This window comes from Chelonia mydas, chromosome 23 (assembly GCF_015237465.2).
Source record: "Chelonia mydas isolate rCheMyd1 chromosome 23, rCheMyd1.pri.v2, whole genome shotgun sequence".
NCBI classification, from domain to species: domain Eukaryota; kingdom Metazoa; phylum Chordata; order Testudines; family Cheloniidae; genus Chelonia; species Chelonia mydas.
Window position 1 is genome coordinate 4,239,437 of NC_051263.2, and position 20,500 is coordinate 4,259,936.

General features: G+C 57.1%; 1 protein-coding gene across 2 annotated transcripts; it reads right to left on the reverse strand.

Moving 5' to 3' along the window:
* Nucleotides 1–2,838: 2,838 nt before the first annotated feature.
* Nucleotides 2,839–20,294, reverse strand: CAPNS1 (calpain small subunit 1). 2 transcript variants are annotated; one of them, XM_043534606.1, is made up of 12 exons: nt 20,136–20,226; nt 18,703–18,744; nt 14,386–14,619; nt 10,159–10,192; nt 9,017–9,106; nt 8,001–8,058; nt 6,963–7,027; nt 6,488–6,556; nt 5,717–5,795; nt 5,496–5,612; nt 4,339–4,397; nt 2,839–3,849 (listed from the first exon to the last, which is right to left on the reverse strand). In XM_043534606.1, the coding sequence occupies exons 3-12, from the start codon at nt 14,574–14,576 to the stop codon at nt 3,823–3,825; spliced, it is 789 nt and encodes a 262-aa protein (XP_043390541.1). In that variant the 5' UTR covers nt 14,577–14,619; nt 18,703–18,744; nt 20,136–20,226; the 3' UTR covers nt 2,839–3,822. The 2 variants fall into 2 exon arrangements, with proteins under 2 accessions (XP_043390541.1, XP_037740504.1); XM_037884576.2 differs by lacking the exon at nt 18,703–18,744 and having other exon boundaries at nt 20,136–20,294.
* Nucleotides 20,295–20,500: the final 206 nt, after the last annotated feature.

The window sequence follows — 20,500 nt, forward strand, 5'->3', positions numbered from 1 at the left end:
TATTGAATAACAGTTTGAAGTGGGTTGTCGCTTCACATTTATGGTCATGCAGTGTGCAATTCACTGCATACACTAATTCATTCTCACCCCTCCCCTGGGAGAGGAATGCTATTCGGTGCACCACGGTAGCTGGCAGGCTGAGGCGTGGACCAGCGCCCCGTGGGGCCAGGCACTGGACTTTTTCTATTGCAATTACATGTACTGCAGTAGCATCTAGGTGCCCCAGCCCAGAGCCAGGCCCCCCTTGTGCCAGGTGCTGTGCAAACGCCGAACACAAAAGATGGACACAAATGATGGAATCCATTTTGAAGCACTTGGAGGAGAGGAAAGTGATCAGGAACAGTCAACATGGATTCACCAAGGGCAAGTCATGCCCAACCAACCTGATTGCCTTCTATGATGAGATAACTGGCTCTGTTGATATGGGGAAAGCAGTGGACATGATAGATCTTAACTATAGCAAAGCTTTTGACACGGTCTCCCACAGTATTCTTGCCAGCAAGTTAAAGAAGTATGGGCTGGATGAATGGACTATAAGGTGGATAGAAAGTTGGCTAGATTGTCGGGCTCAACGGGTAGTGATCAACGGCTCCATGTCTAGTTGGCAGCCGGTATCAAGCGGAGTGCCCCAGGGGTCAGTCCTGGGGCTGGTTTTGTGCAACATCTTCATTAATGATCTGGAGGATGGGATGGATTGCACCCTCAGCAGATGACACTAAGCTGGGGGGAGAGGTAGATACGCTGGAGGGTAGGGATAGGGTCCAGAGTGACCGAGACAAATTGGAGGATTGGGCCAAAAGAAATCTGATGGGGTTCAACAAGGATACGTGCAGAGTCCTGCACTTAGGAAGGAAGAATCCCAGCCACCGCTACAGGCTGGGGACCGACTAGCTAAGCAGCAGTTCTGCAGAAAAGGACCGGAGATTCCAGTGGATGAGAAGCTGGATATGAGTCAGCAGTGTGCCCTCATTGCCAAGAAGGCTAACGGCATATTGGGCTATATTAGTAGGAGCATTGCCAGCAGCTCGAGGGAAGTGATTATTCCCCTCTATTCGGCACTGGTGAGGCCACTCCTGGAATATTGCATCCAGTTTTGGTCCCCCCCACCCCCCCACTACAGAAGGGATATGGGCAAATTGGAGAGTCCAGCGGAGGGCAACAAAAATTATTAGGGGGCTGGGGCACATGACTTATGAGGAGAGGCTGAGGGAACTGGGGTTATTTAGTCTGCAGAAGAGAAGAGTGCGGGGGGATTTGATAGCAGCCTTCAACTAACTGAAGGGGGGCTCCAAAGGGGATGGAGCTCAGCTGTTCTCAGTGGTGGCAGATGACAGAACAAGGAGTAATGGTCTCAAGTTGCAGTGGGGGAGGTTTAGGTTGGGTATTAGGAAACACTATTTCACTAGGAGGGTGGTGAAGCCCTGGAATGGGTTACCTAGGGAGGTGGTGGAATCTCCATCCTTAGAGGTTTTTAAGGCCCGGCTTGGCAAAGCCCTGGCGGGGATGATTTAGTTGGGGTTGGTCCTGCTTTGAGCAGGGGGTTGGACTAGATACTTCCTGAGGTCCCTTCCAACCCTGATCTTCTATGATTCTATGACACTGCCCCAAAGAGCTGACTGACTGAGTAATAAATATGATCCCCATTTTACAGAGGGGGAAACTGAGGCAGGCAAGCACTCACTGTGTGTTGCAAGCCCAGGCTCCATTGTGCTAGGCCAGCACAAACCCCTAGCGAGAGACGGCTCCTGTCCCGAAGAGCTTCCAGCCTCAATCGACAGACAGCGGGAGAGGAAACAGATGCAGAGAGAAGTGATTTGAAGCAAGTCCCCCAGCAGGGAAACAGCAGAGCCAGGAACAGACCCCCCGATCTCCTGGGTCCTAGTCTGCCAACCTAGCCACTAGGCCATGCTGCATCTGGGGAGAGACGGGACCATCTCCCCATCCCTAACCCTTACCGGTAGAACTATACCTGCTTGTTACCTAGTACCTTCCCCCCAACTCCGATGAGGAATGTGTTTTCCAGACCTCCCTCCCGAGGGTCTCACTCAACCACCAGTGAAATGCTGCCACCTCTGGGGTGGAACATGACGGCTGATCTGCACCAGGTATCCCACACTGAATAGCGCGTCCCCAGTTCAGGCCGGGATGCCAAGAAGGGCAGAGACGGGCAGTTGACACGGTAGCACGTAACGACTGAGTCTGGAACCAGAGTAAGAGCTCAGGGCGTTGGGGTCAGAGTCTGTTCTCAGTTAACACCAGCTGAAATCCGGTGCAAGTCCTTTGATGTCAAGATGTGGATTTACAGATGGGAGGTGTTTAAATTTGGGCCCATTTATTTTTCCATTGACCCTTTTGCGACTAAACATCCAACAGGTTAAATCCCAGTTTGGATAATTCTGCATCCCTAAAATTTTCCCCTTTGGCCACCACCCTGGGACTCAGCAAAACCCGGGTTGAATTCCCTGCTCCTTCTGAGTAAGCTTGGGCACGTCACTGCAGCTCCATGCCTCAATTTCCCCATCTGTGCACGGGGAGAGTAGCACTGGCCTACTTTGTGAGGCTAAACACATTAAAGAATGCGAGGTGCTCAGACAAGGGGGCCCACACAAGCACCACAGTAAGGCTGGTTAAGCTGTTGTGTGCTGTTAAAAACAGCCGCTGCATTCCACCCCAGAGGCAGCTGCATTGCAGTGACCTAAACTGTCAGTGCTTCAGGGGAGAGGGGGGAAGGCATGAAGTATGAAAACAGTGACAGCTCCTAGACAGGGGGTTGGCAGGGAGCATACGTTTAGCTGGAACGCAGGGCAGGGGCGGAAAAGAGACGCCTCCGAGCTCTGGTGACATGTTATTATAGAACTTTATTATCGTTTCTATTGAGCTTTAGAAAACACGGTGGGCGTCAGTGAGAGAGACAGCTGGTACGTTCCAGGGCAAACCCCCAACAGCCCGGGCATCCCTCCTGCCTTCCAAAATGCCACCACCGAGCGGGGCAGCCCCGGACTGGCATATGCCCCAGCTCGGCAGCGGCCTCACCTGATGCCCTTGGGGGCGGGGGGCACTTGATGCCCATCAGATGCCTTCCCTGGCTTGGGTGGTCTGCGGGGGATCGAACCCAGCACCTCCGGACCTAAAAAGCACAACCCTCTACCAGCAGCAGCCGGATAAAATCGCTATACATGACCTAGCCACTAGAAGAAGACGGAGAGCCAGGTGGGCTGCCATGTCTGCCACAGTCAAAAGCTTTGCCACCTGCCCCCGGCCCATGCCCAGCCTCGCTAGGGCCTGGGCGGAGAAACTGCATGCAGGGAAAGGAACTGGCCTGGTGGGCTCCCATTCCACCGACGAAATTCCAGCCAGGGAGGGAGCCAGAATCCCAGCCGATCGGGAAGTTAAAATCTGCCGGCGTGCGTGGGGAGGGGTAAAGAGCTCCATTGATGGCTGCATTTGGCTTCGTTTCTGCCCCCCTCCCGCCGGAGCTGGGAGATCCTTGGGGCCCGAAGAGGGATCACTGAAGCGTGGATCACATGGCAGCAAACATACCTCCAAATCGGAAGGCCCCATTCCCCACCCCCCTCCCCCAGACCGTACACAGCACCAGACTGAGCGGCCGGGCATCCCGGAGCAGAGCCGGCTAAGGTGTGGGATGGAGAGGAGGGGACATCTGGTCTTCCAGGGAGCCGGGGGGGGGGGGAAGGGTTGGAAATCAGAAAGCGAAGAGAAGGGCGGGTCGCAGCTGCCGTGGAGAGGCCCAGGTCGCAGCATGGAGCCCGGGGAGGCCGGGGGCACACTCCGGGCCGTCGGTCCAGGCTGGCGCACAGGCTCTTAGGAGTACATGGTGAGCTGCAGCCACTGCAGGGCAGAGTGGAAGAGTGGTCAGGAGAGAGCTGGGCAGGGCAATACGAAATACAGACCGCCCAGGCGTCAGACGGGCTCGCAGAAGCCAGGGGCGGGAGAGGATTGGCCCCTGTTTTTAAGGTGGAGTGGGGAGGGGGCATTCCCCATGGACCCCAATGGGGTGGGGGTGCAGGGCCAGGGGAGGGGCCATTCTCCATGGACCCCAATGGGGTGGGGGTGCGGGGCTGGCAGAGGAGCCATTCCCCATGGACCCCAATAGGATGCTCCGGCTTTGCTGGGGCTGCGGCCGCTCCTCACGCAGCTGGGAAGGTCCCTGGCCCCGGCCCCCCCTCCACCAGGAGTGGCCTGCGGAAGCCGGGCTGGACCCGCTAACCCAGGAGTTCCTGGCCAGCCCTGCGAGGGAGGCAGGAACCACATCGGGGTCCCTTGCTAGAGAGCAGGAAGGAAAAGGCCGGGGGGCAGCCAGCCTCCCGCCTCACTCACCTCCTGGATGTTCACCCGGATCTGCCCGTCCCCATCCTTATCCAGAGACTTGAAGGCACCTGTAGGAGTAGAGAGGAGAGGGGGAAGGGCGGCCTCATGGTTAACACAGTGGGCTGGGACTCCGGAGATCTCAGTTATCTGTGAGCGACCTGTGAGCCAGGGTGGGGGGGGTGATAATCCTGCCTCTCTCTCCCTCCCCCATTGTCAATCTAGGCTGTCTAAATCGGGGGCTGGGACTGTCTCTCAGCACATGTCTGTGCAGCGCCTGGCACAGCAGGAGCCGCCCCGATCTCTATCCCCTGATCATGGAGATAGAACCCAGGAGTCCTGGCTCCCAGCACCCCCCCCACCCCCTGCTCTAACCACCAGCCCCCACTCCCCTCCTAGAGCTGGGGATAGAACCCAGGAGTCCTGGCTCCCAGCCCCCTCCGGCTCTAACCACCAGCCCCCACTCCCCTCCTAGAGCTGGGGATAGAACCCAGGAGTCCTGGCTCCCAGCCCCCACCCCCCGCCCTAACCACCAGCCCCCACTCCCCTCCTAGAGCTGGGGATAGAACCCAGGAGTCCTGACCTCCATCCCTGTGCTCCGATCGCTAACGAGCCATCCTCTCTCCAAGGCAAACGCCGGTGGCCCACCCCCTTGACCTCACAGGTCCAGAACCAGGGGGTTCCCATGAACTGGTTAGGATTAACCCCTCGGTTTCTGGCTGGAGCGCCGAGTGACTGACAGAAATCCATTTCGCCAGAGGCCAGGGCAGAGGGGTCGGGATGAGAGAGAAACCAGCTCAGGTGCCAGACCAACCATTGCTGTTGGTTTTTTGTATTATGTCTTGCATTAGCATAATGCGCCAGGCGCTGTACATTTTTATTGCTAGTAGGTGGATTACGGTAGCACCTAGGAGCCCAGAGTCATGGACCAGGCCCCATTGTGCCAGGCGCTGTACATTTTAGTGCTATTAGGTGTATTACGGTAGCACCTAGGAGCCCCTGTCATGGACCAGGCCCCATTGTGCCAGGCGCTGTACAAACACAGAGCTAAACCCAGATGGGAGGGGCCCAGCCCACACTAGACGCGGGGGGGCGGACGGAGGGAAGAGGGGGGCAGAGGACCCCAGAACCCTCCCCCCATCCCCAGGACCGACCCGCAGGCCACTTACGGAACATGGCGTCCAGGCGAACCAGGCAGCTGATGAAGTTGTCGAAGTCCATGTGGCCGTTCTCGTCCGAGTACCTGCGCACGATCATCTGGTAGAGCTGCTCGTTCAGCCGGAAGCCTGGGGGGGTGGGGGGCAGAGACAGTCACTCCCCATCGACCTGAGACAGCACTTGTGGGTCCCCCCCCACCCGCCCGCCAATCCCACCCCCAGCGGCTCCTTACCCGCCGCCTCGAAGGCGCCTGGCAGCTCGCTGCTCCCGATGGTGCCGGATCGGTCCGTGTCGTACTGTTTGTAGATACACTGGGGGAGAGGAGGGGGAGATGAGTTGGTTATGGGCTAAGAGAGTCTCCCCCCCACCCCCCAGCACAAACACCCAGCCGCAGACTGGGGCTGGGCAGGGAGGGGGACCACAGGCAGAGAGATGGCAGATATGGGCGAGGGGGGGAAGGGACAGAAGCCGAGATCCCCCCCCCCCAGAGAATGGCAGAGCGGGGTGGGGGAAATAAGAAACCACCACCCCACCGCTCAAGTGGCACATGGGGGGCATGAGGGACACGAGAGAGACACCCCCCCCCAACTAAAACGGCAGCCCCTCCCTAGAGCGCTGGGTGACGGAGGGGGACATCAGAGGCAACGCAGCCCCTTAACTCTGCCCCCAAGGAGGGGGCTGTTCGGATCCCAGCTGCCCCCTGCCGGGCACCCCCAGTACCTCTGGCAGGTAGGCAGGGGAGCGGCGCTGGGAATTCTGGGTACCCAGAAGGCAATGCAGCAGCAAGGTTCCCCCCACACACACACACACGCAGGGCTGAAAGTAACGCACGTCAATTCCAGCCGGGAAGGCTGCTTGGAGTCCAGCGCTCTTGCAAAGGCCCCCCCCCAGACTGGGAGCCCCACGGTCTCTCGTTCCCCCTCCTGTTCCCACACCAGAGGGGGGGTACGGTCGGGTCTCAGCCACACGTGATAACCGCCCCCCTCCCCCCCCATCTCTCTACCTGCCACTTCTTGACGTTCCCCCACAAATACTTGAACTCCTCGAAGCCCAGCTTCCCGGTCGTGTCGCTCTGAAGCGCTCGAGGTCAAGGAACAAAGACGTCGGCCAAAGCCACCCGGGGCCCTGCCAAGCCGCGGGGGGGGGATCCAGCAGCACAGGGGCCTTCAACATGGGTGGAAACGGCCCCCTGAGACTCTCACCCGTGCAGGGGATCTCCCCAGCCAGCGTGGAGCTGGGCATACGGGCCCCAGCATAGGGGGCGGATCAGGGGCATGGCCAGAGCGCACTGTGCTGTGGCTATTCTCTGCCCCCCAGGGCCCATAGTGGGTGAAGTTTGAGTTAGGGCAGCCTGGAGACCGATAGCAGGGGCTGGGCAGGGCCTAGAATATAGGGAGAACAAAGACACAGGAGCTGTGAATCAGGCCCTGGTATCTTTAAAGGCTCCTGGGCGCAGACATCAGTCTGGAGGAGGATACATCCATGACAGCCACCATGCTGCGACAGGTGTCAATCCCGAACCCGTCTGTCTTCAGGTCAGGATCTGGAAGGCAAGAGAGCAGGTTTGGGCAATTTCAGATGATGCGGGAGGAGTAAATATGACAGGGCGCCAGGCCACGGAGCTCTGCATGGCACCTATTGCATCTGGGGCGCGGGGTCCAGCGCCAGGCATCTCAGTGCCATGGAGATACCAGAAGTTCAGCATCGTCCCCCATTGTTCAGAGAGGGCAGCCGGCTAGCTCAGCCACCAGATATGGGCTGGACGCAGGAATCCCTGGCCTGCGTTATACAGGTCAGGCGAGATGATCACAAAAGTCCCCTGTGCATTTCTTAAGTATCAAGGTGGTGGGATAAAGGTGTGTGATTGTTGCAGAGCAGAGGGACAGTGCAATGCTGTCTGCACAGAGAATGCACACAACACCCTGTCTCCTGGCAACTGATGGCCTGGGCCCCTCCCCTGCAAGGTGCCAGCTGAAGGTGTTGGCAAACAAAGAGATCAGGTGGCCTCCTTGCCCGGGAAAGAGACAATGGCCGGAGGAGAGGCTGGAGGGAGTATCAGTTTGGAGCTCCCTACCCCACAAGATGGACCTAACTGAGAGATCCTGTTTCCTGTACTAAGAGCTCTGTTTTGGACTGTGTTCCTGTCATCTAATAAATCTTCTGTTTTACTGGCTGGCTGAGAGTCACTGTGAATCGTAGGAAGTGGGGGGTGCAGAGCCCCGACTCCCCCACACTCCGTGACAACTGTCCCTTCTGGCCTTAAAACCAATGAATCTAGGAAACCAAAGCACAGACAGCAGCTTGCCTGAGGTCACACCCCGAGCCAGCCGGAAATGGAACCCAGGAGTCCTGGCATTCCCTAGGTCCCCTGTAGCACCAGGACGAACGGTTACCAAGCACCACAGGACAGCCATGCTCTGGGAGGCAGGGTCCAGCCGGCCCGGACCTTTTAACCATTTCGTAAATGAATCAACCGAGGCAGGGTTTGATTTAAACGGACTGCGGGCCCCACTTACGTCTGGTCACCACCTTGTTGAGAATGTTCATCAGCTCGGAGGCGCTCACTTCCATATCCTGCCGCAAAGCACAGAGACAAGGGGCACGTCATATGGGGCTGGAGTGACTCTCGCCCTGCCTGGTCTCTCTGGAGCAGATCAACCTGCAGGGAGCCACCTCCTGGCTGCTCCAGGATGGAGGCAGCTGCCTCCTTGCACCCATTCCTCACCCCCTAACAAGGGCTCTACCAAATTCACAGCCCATTTTGGTCAATTTCACGGTCATAGGATTTTTTAAATTGTCCATTTCATGATTTCAGCTATCTCAATCTGAAATTACACGGTGTTGTAATTGTAGGGGTCCTGACCCAAAAAGGAGTTGGGGGGGGTGCGAGGTTAATGTTGGGGGGGGGGGGGGGGTTTGCGATACTGCTACCCTTACTTCTGTGATGCTGCTGGGGGGCCCTGCCTTCAGAGCTGGGCGCCTCGCCAACCGCTGATCTCCAGCCGCCCAGCTCCGAAGGCAGCGCAGAAGGAAGGGTGACAATACCACACACTCCTAAAATAACCTTGTGACCACCCCCCACCCCAACTCCCTTTTGGGTCAGGACCCCCAATTTGAGAATGCTGGTCTCCCCCGTGACATCTGTATAGTATAGGGTAAAAGCACACAAAAGACCAGATTTCACAGGGGGAGACCAGATTTTGCAGTCTGTGATGCGTTTTTCATGGCCGTGAATTTGGTAGGGCCCTACCCATAACCCACTAGAGTCCCACGCTGCAGAGGATTCTGGGCAGGGCTATCTACAGAGAGAAAGTCAAAGGAGAGGAAAGGTCACAGGGTAACCAGAGGCCTGATTTGCAAAGGAGTTGTGAATTGGCTGGGAGTCAGGCCCGAGGAGTCTCAGATTCGGAGCCCCCCCTAACATAAATATCAGAGGCCCTCAGTGAAAATTTTGGCCCAGCGAGATGCCCTCAGGGCTGGGCCAGGGACCCTTTCTGATGGATGCAAAGAGAGAGGACGGGAAAATACTTACATCTCCAGCCAGCTGCGTGAAGAGGCGCCGAAACTGGCGTACTTCCTCGCTCTCGTTCGCTTCCACGTTGGAGAAGTGGCTGCGAGGGGGCTGGGGGGGGGCACAAATAAACAGAAAGTTACAAAATATAAATAGCCAGGGTGGTTTAAACATATATACGTCTCTCCAATGACCCAAAGGGGAAGCACCAGGACCCTAGAGCGATTTTAAATCGTCCACTGGCAGGCGCAGATTCCTTAGCAAAAAACGTTTAAGTATTTGAAACTGAGACATAGTCCAAGAGGTGTGGATATCTGGACAGCCCGGACGCAGGGAACCCAGCTCTTGTTTGGATAGACGAGGAAAGCAGGAGACTTTCAGCTCATTGCAAGGCAGGTTTGGATATTTTATAAGCAGGTTTGGGGTGGATCGTTAGCAGAAAGCGTTTTCCCCCGAGAGTGCCCTGAGTTAAATAGGGCTGGACATTGACAACCCACAAAGGGACAGATACTCAGATGGTGTAAATCAGGAATGAGACAGGCTTGCCGGTGGGGTAAATGGGTGTCACTCCCCTGGTGTCAGATCCCCAGCCTGTGTAAATGAGTCTCAAGCCATTGGAGTCAATGGGGCCAGATCCCCCGCCAGGGTACACCAGCATTACTCCACTGATTTCAAGAGAACCAGTTTACACCACCAGAGGAGGATCTGGCTCAAAGAGAGACGACCTGAATTAATAAAAGCCACTTTCCCCTCCTTTTCCGGTCAATAAGATTTTCTTTGCAGGGCACGATCCAGTTCTCCAGTCGTCCACAGCGTCCTCCAGGACAACAGGGAAAAGGAGACCTGAATTTCTCACGTACGACACAACACCTTGGGCTGTCTTTGTGCTTCGTGAACAAGCAGCCAAGGACATGAGCCCCATTTACTCATCTTTGCAAGTCACTTTAAAAAACAAAACAAACCCCAGAACACTTACTCCTGGGCGGACGCCTGCATTCCCGCAGCTTACCCCAACAAAAGCAATGGGGCTCCGTGCCAGAGAACCCTCCCCCACGTGCTTTGCTACAAACTCAGCATGTCCAGGGCCCGCGTTAATATCTGACAGGAGTCGTTAGAAGCAGGACAGGCAGGGCTAGAACAGGAGAACTGTAATCAGGACTTACCGGTGGCTCCGGATTATACTGAGCTGCTGCTTCACTGTGAAACAGAGGGGGAAAGAAAGAGGAAACAATTATGAAGGGTCTTTTATACACACACGTCCATCTGGTAAAGTTATTATATATTTGCATTATGGCAGCACCAGTCAAGATCAGGGTCCCCGTCATGCCAGGCGCTTCACGGACCCCGACCGAGATCAGGGCCCCTGTCGCGCCGGGCGTTGCACGTACCCTGACCGAGATCAGGGCCCCGTCGCGCCGGACGCTGCCCAGACCCCGACTGAGATCAGAGCCCCCGTCGCGCCGGGCGCTGCATGGACCCCGACCGAGATCCAGGCCCCCGTAGCGCCGGGCGCTGCATGGACCCCGACCGAGATCCAGGCCCCCGTAGCGCCGGGCGCTGCATGGACCCCGACCGAGATCCAGGCCCCCGTAGCGCCGGGCGCTTCACGGACCCCGACCGAGATCAGGGCCCCACTGTGCCAGGCGCTGCACAGAACCTGACTGAGACAGTACCTGACCCCACAAGCTTCCAATCTGCATAGACAAGGGAATAGTTATTATTCCAGTTTTACAGTTGGGGAAACTGAGGCCCAGTGAGATGCAGTGATTTGCCCAAGATCACACAGGGAGCCCAGTGATGGAGCCAGGCATTGAACCAAGATTCCCCAAGTCCCAGTCCAGTTCCTTAATATTTAATGTATTTAATATTTCGAATGCTATAGAAGAGAGGGGGCTGAGGCAAAAGCGTCCCGGAAGTGAAGATCCGGCTGTTGTCAAGTGAAATGATGCACCTGAAACAGGAGCCACCTCTTAGTTGTGTGTCTGTACAGCACCTGGCACCTGGGGTTCCTAGCGTGCCACCATAATACATGTAAGAGCACCTCCCTGCTATACAGAGAGGGAAACTTGAGGCACAGAGTCACATCCAGGCTCACACAGAGACAACAGCAGAGCTGGGAACAGAACTTAGGGCTCCTATCTCCCAGTCCAGTGTCCCAGCCACTAGACCACGCTGCCTCCCCTACACACAATACATGACATGATAAACTGCAGAACCACTTTCCAATTTAGAGGTAGATCCCTGTATAAACAGCTGCCACACCCCACCCCCAGAGGTGGCTGCATTTCAGTGCTGGGTGAGGGATCCCTGCATATATGGTTTGCCAAGTGCTTGGGGATCTCATGCATGGAAAGCACTGGGGGACTATCAGTGATGACAGAAGAGCTCAGCATCAGGGGAAGAACCGAGGCGGGGACAGAGAAAACGGGAACTCTCCCCTGTGCTCGTCAGGGTTTTCCTGCGGCCTGGGCCTCTAGCTAGTTCCCACTATGTGGACAAACCAGTCTGACTAAAAAGCAAAGCAAGGCAGAGCCGCCCAGCCAGCCCTAATCCCCAGCCTTCCCCCCCGCCACCCCATCAATAGGGCAGGGCACCACATTCAAAGCAACACCTCCTAGCAAGGGAGAATCCACTTCCCCCAAGAGGCCACGGGATTCTGGGGTTCAAGCCAGACCAGTAAGGGGATGGGTCAACGCCTGCCCTGTAACTCTGGGTGCCTTCAATGCACAGCCTTTACCCAGCCTGCAAGCTGAAATCAAGACCCCTCCAGCGCCGAAATCGCCCTGGAGGGGCCAGTCCCTCTCACTGGGCCCCCACTGCAGGTCCTCTGCTTCTCCTCCAGCCCATCCAGCAGACCCTCGACGGAGCTCAATCAGCGGCTGGTGATTTACGAGATGAAAGCCAAGTGAGTTGATTCACAAAGGCCCATGGGTCAAGTGATGCCAAGTAACGGGGAGAAGGCCAAGACGGGAATTAAACTGAAAACGAGCATCCCAGAGACTCGGTCTCCTGTCCAGCATTTCCAGGCCAGACAGAGATCAGATTGCTCAGTTCCTTTGTCTCAGCCTGCCAGCACCTCGCCCAGCCTGGGTGAACCCCAAAACACCACACGCTCCTCTGGTGCCCCAGCGTCAACAGATCCCAGAAGGATCTGGGATACGTTCCCAGAGAGTAGTTATCAGTGATTCACAGTCATGCTGGAAGGGCCTAACGAGTGGGGTCCCACAGGGATCAGTCCTGGGTCCGGTTCTGTTCAATATCTTCATCAGTGATTTAGACAATGGCATAGAGAAGACCCTTATAAAGTTTGCAGACGATACCAAGCCGGGAGGGGTTGCAAGTGCTTCGGAGGAGAGGATTAAAATCCAGAATGACCTGGACAAACTGGAGAGATGCTCTGAAGTCAATAGGATGAAATTCAACAAGGACAAATGCAAAGTGCTCCACTTAGGAAGGAACAATCAGGTGCACACATACACAATGGGAAGTGACGGCCTAGGAAGGAGTACTGCTGAAAGGGATCTGGGGGTCAGAGTGGACCACTAGCTAAATAGGGGTGAACAGCGTCACACTGTTGCCCAGCCAAAAAAAAAAAAAAAGCAAACACCATTCTGGGCTGTATCAGCAGGAGTGTTGTAAGCAAGATATGAGAAGTGATTCTTCCGCTCTGCTCCGCGCTGATTAGGCCTCAGCTGGAGGATTGTGTCCAATTCTGGGCGCCACATTTCGGGAAGGATGTGGACACATTGGAGCAAGTCCAGAGGAGAGTGTGAACACCAATAAACAGGCCCCTACAGCCAACAACAGTATCGTCAGGGACACAGCCGGGCTCTTTAGGAGCCTTTAGGCTAGGGAGCCTTTCACCACAGGTTCACCAGTTCGAATCTGGCCTGGCTGAAAATTGTTACACTCCCCACCCTGAATGGCTGTATGGTGGCCCCTGCCTGTAATAAATTCAGTCCAGTTCCTAGCAAGATCTATGCCCCCGACACATAATCCACTACCCTTCCTGGCCACTCAGCAGCCACCAGGGCTGACCTCTCCTCTCACCCTCTAAAGCGGGTCCCTCCAGGTCGGGGCAGGGCACAGCAGCTGGGGATGAGAGACTGACCCAGCCGCTGGCCGACTTTGGGCACGTCACTTACTGAGCCTCAGTTTCCTCATCTCTAAAATGGGGATAATGACGTGTAAAAGGTTGATATAAAGAGGACGGTGATTCTTCACATCCATCTGAGGAGAGGACAAGAAGGAATTAGCTTAACTGGCAGGAATGGAGATTGAGGTGAGGTATTAGGAAAAACTTTGTAACTCTCAGGGGAGTTAGGCTCTGGAACAGGTGATCAAGGGAGGTTGTGGAATACCCATGGTTGGAGGTTTTTAAGAACAGGCTGGAAAAACCCCTCTCAGGCATGGTCTAGGTTTACTTGGCCCAGTAAACTGGAGGGAGGGGGGAGGGGAGGGAGGTGTGGACTAGGTGATCTCTCTAGGTCCCTTCCAGTCCGACATCTCTGTGATTCTGCCCTCCTTAACACAGCGCTTTGAGAGCTACAGATGAAAAATGCTAGATGAGAGTGAAGTATTATTACCACGCAGCTCCCCATGCTGCGCCCGCCCTGCAGATCCAGCCATTCAAACCAGCCCCTTTGGCCAGCAAACAGAAAGACAACAATTAAGGAGCCTGTCTGGGGTTTCTTCTCCCACTATTGGAGACTGGCACAGTCAAACTCATCCCACTGTCCTTGATCCAAAGGCACTCCCCCCAACCCCAATCCAATCTGAGAAAAGAACCCAGGAGTCCTAGTGCCCGGACCCCCGCTCTCGAGCTGTCCAAAGTCTCCAAGGAGGAAAAGATGCACATTGATCTCTCTGGGCCTCAGTTCCTCCGTCTAGAAAATGGGGTAATGAGCCTTCCTTCTTCTGTCTTATCTATTGAAATGGCAAAGGCTGTCTCTTAAAGTGTGTCTGGGCAGTGCCAGGCCCGATGGGACCCCAATCTCTGTCACCGTGCGTCTGGGCGGCGCCCGGCCCGATAAGGACCCCGATCTCCGTCACAGTGCGTCTGGGTAGTACCCGGCCTGACGGGACCCTGATCTCCATCACCGTGTGTCTGGGTAGTACCCGGCCTGACGGGACCCTAATCTCCCTCACCGTGCGTTTGGGTGGCGCCCGGCCCGATGGGACCCCGATTTCCGTCACCGTGTGTCTGGGCGGCGCCCGGCACAATTGGACCCCGATCTCAGTCACCGTGTGTCTGGGCAGCGCCCGGCCCGACGGGACCCCGATCTCCCTCACCATGCGTCTGGGCGGCGCCCGCTCTGACGAGGCCCCGGCCTCGGTCACGGAGCCCAGGCATTAGCGCAAAACCAATAACAACAAGGCTACGTACGAACCTGATGGCACTGATCACTCCCCCGATGATGCCCATGGCTCCGCCACCGCCTCCCCCACCTCCAGCCCGTCCTCCTCCACCGCCGCCACTCAGGAATCCTCCGATCACGTCCCCGATGTTCCCGCCGAAGCCCCCGCTTCCGCCTCCTCCCCCTCCTCCTCCTCCTCCTAGGAAGTTCTTGACCAGGAACATCGGGGCGGTTTCCTAGCTGGAGGAAGATCTGCGAAAAGATGGGCTGGAAAGAAAACAGACAAAGGGCTGGTCAGTTCCACTCCCCCTCAACCCACGGGAGGTTCTGCTACAAAGCGCGGCCACCCCTTTCCCCTTGGGGAGACGACGACGTCTCTCCCCGGAGGGTTTTCAGCACAGACGACACGTGCCTTTGCCCAGGAGTAACTGCCCCCTCCGCCCCACCCGCAGTGTTTGCTCGGTAACCTCACAGCAGAAGCGGCCCACAGGGGGGCAAGCAGGATGCTCTGGGAAGCGTCTGGCACAAGCACCTGGTTAGTTAGCTCCTGGACCATTTCAGGGCCCACACCTGCAGGGGACCGAGAGCCCTCTAGCTCCTGGGGGGGTAGGGCCCCAGCACCTAGCAGGATCTGGATGGGGTGTTGCCAAAACAGGGAATCAAAGTGGAGAGTAACCACGGGCATCTGGTGCCATGCTTTTGCATGGGAGGGGAGCAGGGTCTAGTAGTTACAGCAGGGGTTGGGGCTGGGAGCCAGGACTCCTGGGTTCTAATCTCAACTCTGGAAGGGGAGCGGGGGGGGCTGGAGGCCAGGCTTCTCACATTCTATTCCAAGTTGTGGGAGGGGAGCAGGGTCTAGTGGTTAGAGCGGGGAGGCCGGGGGGGCTAGGAGCCAGGACTCCTGGGTTCTAACCCCAGCTCTGGAAGGGGAGCACAGGGGCTAGGAGCCAGGACTCTGACGTTCCATTCCCAGCTCTGGGAGGGCAGTGGTGTCTAGTGGTTAGAGCAGCAGGGCTGGGAGCCAGGACTCCTGGGTTCTAGCCCCAGCTCTGAACGCGCTTCAAAGTCCCCAGCTTTGACAAAAACCTTTCCACCATCAGGCTGACACAGACGGCACCTGCGACCCAATGAACCCCGGCCAACCCACCGTACAGAAACAAAACAAACAAGAAAGAGGAGAAATGAATAAAAAATAGCAAAACAAAACCCCAAATCCCTACCCCAGGCAGGATTTTTTTTCCCCAAAGAGGGAGACATGGCAGAGAGACTATGAAATCCACAGGGGATTCTGCTAGTGGAAAAAGCCCTGATACAAGGGCGATGGGCAGCAACAACTCTGGAATCTCTCTGTACATCTGTTCTGAGCTCTGGGAGAGGAATGCAGTCAGCTCGGAGAGGACTGATGTGCGGGTTGCGGGGAGGGGTCAGGACTCCTGGGTTCTATCCCCAGTTCTGGCAGTGGGATGTAGTCTAGCACAGAGCCCCGCAATCTGACCCGAACCCGACAGGACCGACTACAAGGGTTGGGTCTGCGTCAGGTGGGAAACCTGTGCCCCGCACGCCACACGACGCAGCAGCGGGTAGATGGCCGGGGCAAGGCAGGCAGTCGCCGCTGTGCCAACCCCACGGGCAGAAGGTGCCGGTGGCACTGCCGCAGGTTTCGGGAGAAGGGTTGGGTCGGAAAATGACTCGATCGGCTCAGATTTGGGTCTGGGGCGGACCTAAAAATTAAGCCCAAGCAGGGATAGCTCAACGGGGGGAGGGATAACTCAGTGGTTTGAGCATTGGCCTGCTAAACCCAGGGTTGTGAGTTCAATCCTTGAGGGGGCCATTCAGGGATCTGGGGCAAAAATTGGGGATTGGTCCTGCTTTGAGCAGAGGGTTGGACTAGATACCTCCTGAGGTCCCTTCCAACCCTGATCTTCTATGATTCCAAGTTGGATTGGGAGAGACTGGAAGTCAGGCCTCCCAGCTTTGCCACTAATGTCCCGTGTGATCTCGGGCCAGTCACGCCCTCGCTCCGTGCCTCAGTTTCCCCTGCTGTGAAACAGGGAAAACACCCGCCATAACCACCTAGCACCCACCGGGGTTCATTTAAAATCTGGCCGGTGCTGCCGAGGGACACAAAAGAACTTTTGTTTCGTTAGTGACTATTTTCCCCTCTTCTGTTTTCAGCGGGCGAAATCACCAGCCAGTTTCAGCGGACCGGGTCAAGCTTTGGAAGATTTAATGCCGGCGCTGCAGGAACAGCGGCGCCCAGACGATGCAAATCAGAGAACACTGGGGCATTGTCTACACCTACGGCCCATTTGTAAGCGGGGGGAGGGGAAGCCGACTGGGCTAAACCGGCCCCATCTCAGCTCCCTGCAAAAAATCTCAGCTCCCCGCATCCACTGACTGGCCCCGGGACAGTCGGGGAGAGCAAGCCGGATTCTAACACGCTTTATGCGCGAGATGCAGGATCCCAGATGAGCAGCCGGGGCTGTAGAATCGCTGTCCCCAGCGAGGGCCCAGCTGATTCCCAGGTCGACCGCTGGCTTGATTTGCAGGCCAAACAGATTTAATTGGGCCTCAGTAGGGGCTCTGCCAAGACAGCTTTAGCACGCGACACCCCGAGGCCAGGCTAGCTCACATGACAAGCAGGGTACGACAGTAAAAGTCGTATGGACTCAGCCACCCACCTTTCTCTCCATTTAATCGAGTGGGGAGGGGGAATGAAACAGAAGTCCTGCCTCCCAGCGCTTCCCTGCTCTAACCACCAGACCCCACTTCCCTTCCAGAGTTGGGAACAGAACCCAGGAGTCCCGGCTCCCCGCCTTGCTGTTCGAACCACTAAACCCCACTCCTCTTCCACCTGTAAAGAGAACCCAGGAGTCCTGGCTCCCAGCCCCCCTGCTCTAACCACCAGACCTCACTGCCTTCCCCCTGCGCCTGAGACCCCTGAGCAGAACCCAGGAGCTATGAGGCCTCGACCCGTCCTCCAGGCCACACAAAAGCGAGAAGAGCGCCCCAGAGCTGGAACTGCAGCAGCCCGGGGGCAGGAAAGCTGGGTGCGGTGTCAGCTGGGGAAAGGAGCAGATGCTAGAGCAGCGGGAGGCCTCTGGGCACCAGGCCAGACGCCTGGGGGCGTGGGCAAAGAGAGAGACAATGGGGCGTTCGCTCCATGGGAGAGCAGCCAGGGTGGGAGGCCAAACCAGGTTCATAGGCTCCAGCCAGCCGGGGGGGCAGGCGAAGGGGTGGAGGACAGTGACCCAGGACCGGTGTGCAAAAAGTCTAGTTAGGCCCAGGGCTGAGCAAGCCAGTTGGCACCCCGTCTGCTGGGGTGTGGGGGGGCTAATGGGGGGACATGAGCCAAAGAGAAGAGATCCCCTCCCTGCTGGGTCAGAGGACGGACAGACGCACGCACGCACGCACACAGGCGGTCCCTGTGGGGAAGAGGTATCCATGTTCCCCATGGGTGAGAGGAATCCAGCATAAAGGAGAAGGAAGAAACTCCCTGAAATCCCCGTGGAGGGGGAGGAATCCAGCATAAAGGGGGTCAAGAGATCCCTGTGGGGACAGGAATCCAGTGTAAAGAGGAAGCAGGAGATTCCCTGAAATCCAGGTGGAGGGGAAGAAATAATAAGCTATTACCAGCAGGAGAGTGGGGTGGGAGGAGGTATTTTTTCATGCTTTGTGTGTATATAAAAAGATCTTCTACACTTTCCACAGTATGCATCCGATGAAGTGAGCTGTAGCTCACGAAAGCTTATGCTCAAATAAATTGGTTAGTCTCTAAGGTGCCACAAGTACGCCTTTTCTTTTTGCGAATACAGACTAACACGGCTGTTACTCTGAAACCAGTGTTCAGGGTGGCAAGAGATCTCCCCGGAGAAGGATCCCAGTAGGAGGGATGGTGGTGGGGCGATCCAGCAAGTTGTCCCCAGCGGGGAGGAATCCAGTGGGGCGGGGGGAGAAGGGGAAGAGAGAATCTAGTCCTAAGAGGATCCCCTAGAGCAGGGGTTCCCAACCAGCAGTACGGGTACCGCTGGGGTTACGCAGAGGTCTTCCATCAACTCCGCCTCGTTTTACGACAGGCTGCATGAAAAGCACTAGGGAGGTCAGTACAAACTCAAATTTCATACAGCCAATGACTGGTTTAGACTGCTCTATAGACGACCCATCGAAATGGAAGTAGAATATTGCTATTCCAGCGGATTTCTTTTATAAGGCTCTGGTCAAAATGAGAAAGTCGGCCATTCGTCAGCGTTAGCGCGCTGGGACACTTTGGTCTTTTGAGGTCTGGCTTGGCCAGCAAATCCTTCTTGAGCAAGGAGCAATTTAGGGGTGCATGAGGGAAATCAGACTCGCGAAAGGGGTACAGTTGTCTGGACAGCCACTGCCCTAGAGATCCTAGGGGAGGAATCCAAAGAGAGCAGAAAGTTGGAGGTGTAAAAGGATGGAGAGGGAAGGGGGTTAGACAACCACAGCAGAGGGGAGAAAGGGCCCCAGTGTAGGAGGGGGGGTAGATTTCAAGGGATCGAATGGGGCAAAGGGGTTACCAGGTAGGGATTTAGAGATTATGCTATAGAGGGAGGAACCCAGAGGGACACATCTCCAGGGAAGGGGAAAGGATAGAGAGAATGGAGTAAGGAAGGAATTTGAGCCCCATGGGGATCCAGTGTGTGAAGATCTGAAATCTCCAGGGAAGAAAAGAGGAGATCCAGAGGGAGGGGATCAGAGACCCCCAGGGGGAAGGGCAGGGATCCAATGTGGGGGGATTCAAAAGGGAAATCCTGAGGAAGAAAGGGGAGGGATCCAGCATGCACGGGGGCAGGAGGGGATCCCCGGCAGAAGGAAGGGGATCCCATGTGCATGGGCGATTCGAAGGGGATCCCCAGTGGAGAAAGGGGAGGGGATTCAGTGCAGATGGGTAATCACCAGGGGAGAAAGAGGAAAGGATCCAATGCACATGGGGGGACCAGCAGGGGATCCTAGGGGGAAGGGGAGGGGATCCAGTGTGCAGGGGATCACAGGGGAAGGAGAAAGGATCAAGTGTGCAGGGGGCAGGAGGGTATCACGGGGGAAGGAGAGGGGATCAAGTGTGCAGGGGGCAGGAGGGGATCCCAGGGAGGGAATCAGAGGGAGAATCCCCAGGGGGAAGGAGAGGGGATCCAGTGCTCAGAGGGTAGAAAGGGAACCCGGGGGGAAAGGGAGGGGATCCAGTGCATGAGGATCAGAAGGGGGATCCCCAGGGGGAAGAGAGGGAATTCACTGTGCAGGGGGTAGGAGGGGATCCTGGGGGAAGGGAGGGGATCTAGTGGATGGGGATCAAAAAGGGATCCCCAGAGGGGAGGCGATCCAGTACTCAGAGGGGGATCCCGGGGGGAAGGGAGGGGATCAGAAGGCGATTCCCAGGGGAAAGGGAGGGAATCCAGGGGCCAGGAGGGGATCCCGGGGAAGGGAGGGAATCAGAAAGGGAGGGGACCCAGTGGAAGGCGATCAGAAGGCGATTCCCGGGGGAAGGGAGGGAATCCAGGGGGCAGGAGGGAATCCAGGGGGCAGGAGGGAATCCCCGGAGAAAGGGGAGGGGACTCAGTGGATGGGAATCAGAAAGGGAGGGGATCCAGTGGGCAGCGGGGGATCCATCCGGTGCACGAGCGGCCCCCAGCCCCAGAGATCTGGGGCAGCGGAAGCGAGGACGGGGGCCGGCAGTGGAGGGATCCGCTGGGGGCAGGAGCCGGGGACCCAGCGGGCGACGGGGTGGCCAGTCGAGGAGGCCCCGGGCCCCCCCCAGGACCTACCTGCGGGAGGCGATGCGGGACTCCGGGCTCTGCCTGCAGCGGGCCTGTGCCAGCGGCCGGGACGGGACTGCGGGACCCACCACGCCCGAGCGAGTCACTGCGGCGGGGCGGGCCCCAGAGCCGCAGCCGGAGGCGCCTCCCTGATCCACCGGGGCCCTAGTGCCGCCCGCATGGCTCAGAGAGAACCCAGGAGTCCTGGCTCCCAGCCCCTCCCCCCCCCCCCCCCCCCCCCCCCGCCGGTCTAACCACTAGATCCCGCTCCCCTCCCAGAGCTGGAGAAAGAACCCAGGAGTCCGGAGGGCTATCCCTGACTCCCAGCCCTCCCAGCCCAACCAATAGACACCCCCCCTGCCCTTCCCACAGGC

What these genes read in the sequence shown, in the direction of transcription:
- CAPNS1 (XM_037884576.2), bottom strand. Translation starts at nt 14,576, where the DNA reads ATGTTCCTGGTCAAGAACTTCCTAGGAGGAGGAGGAGGAGGGGGAGGA. An exon ending in CAACAAGGTGGTGACCAGAC is followed by an intron (nt 7,028 to 8,000) that starts GTAAGTGGGGCC and finishes CTTGCCTTCCAG; the next exon opens with ATCCTGACCTGAAGACAGAC. An exon ending in AGGCGCCTTCGAGGCGGCGG is followed by an intron (nt 5,613 to 5,716) that starts GTAAGGAGCCGC and finishes CCACCCCCCCAG; the next exon opens with GCTTCCGGCTGAACGAGCAG.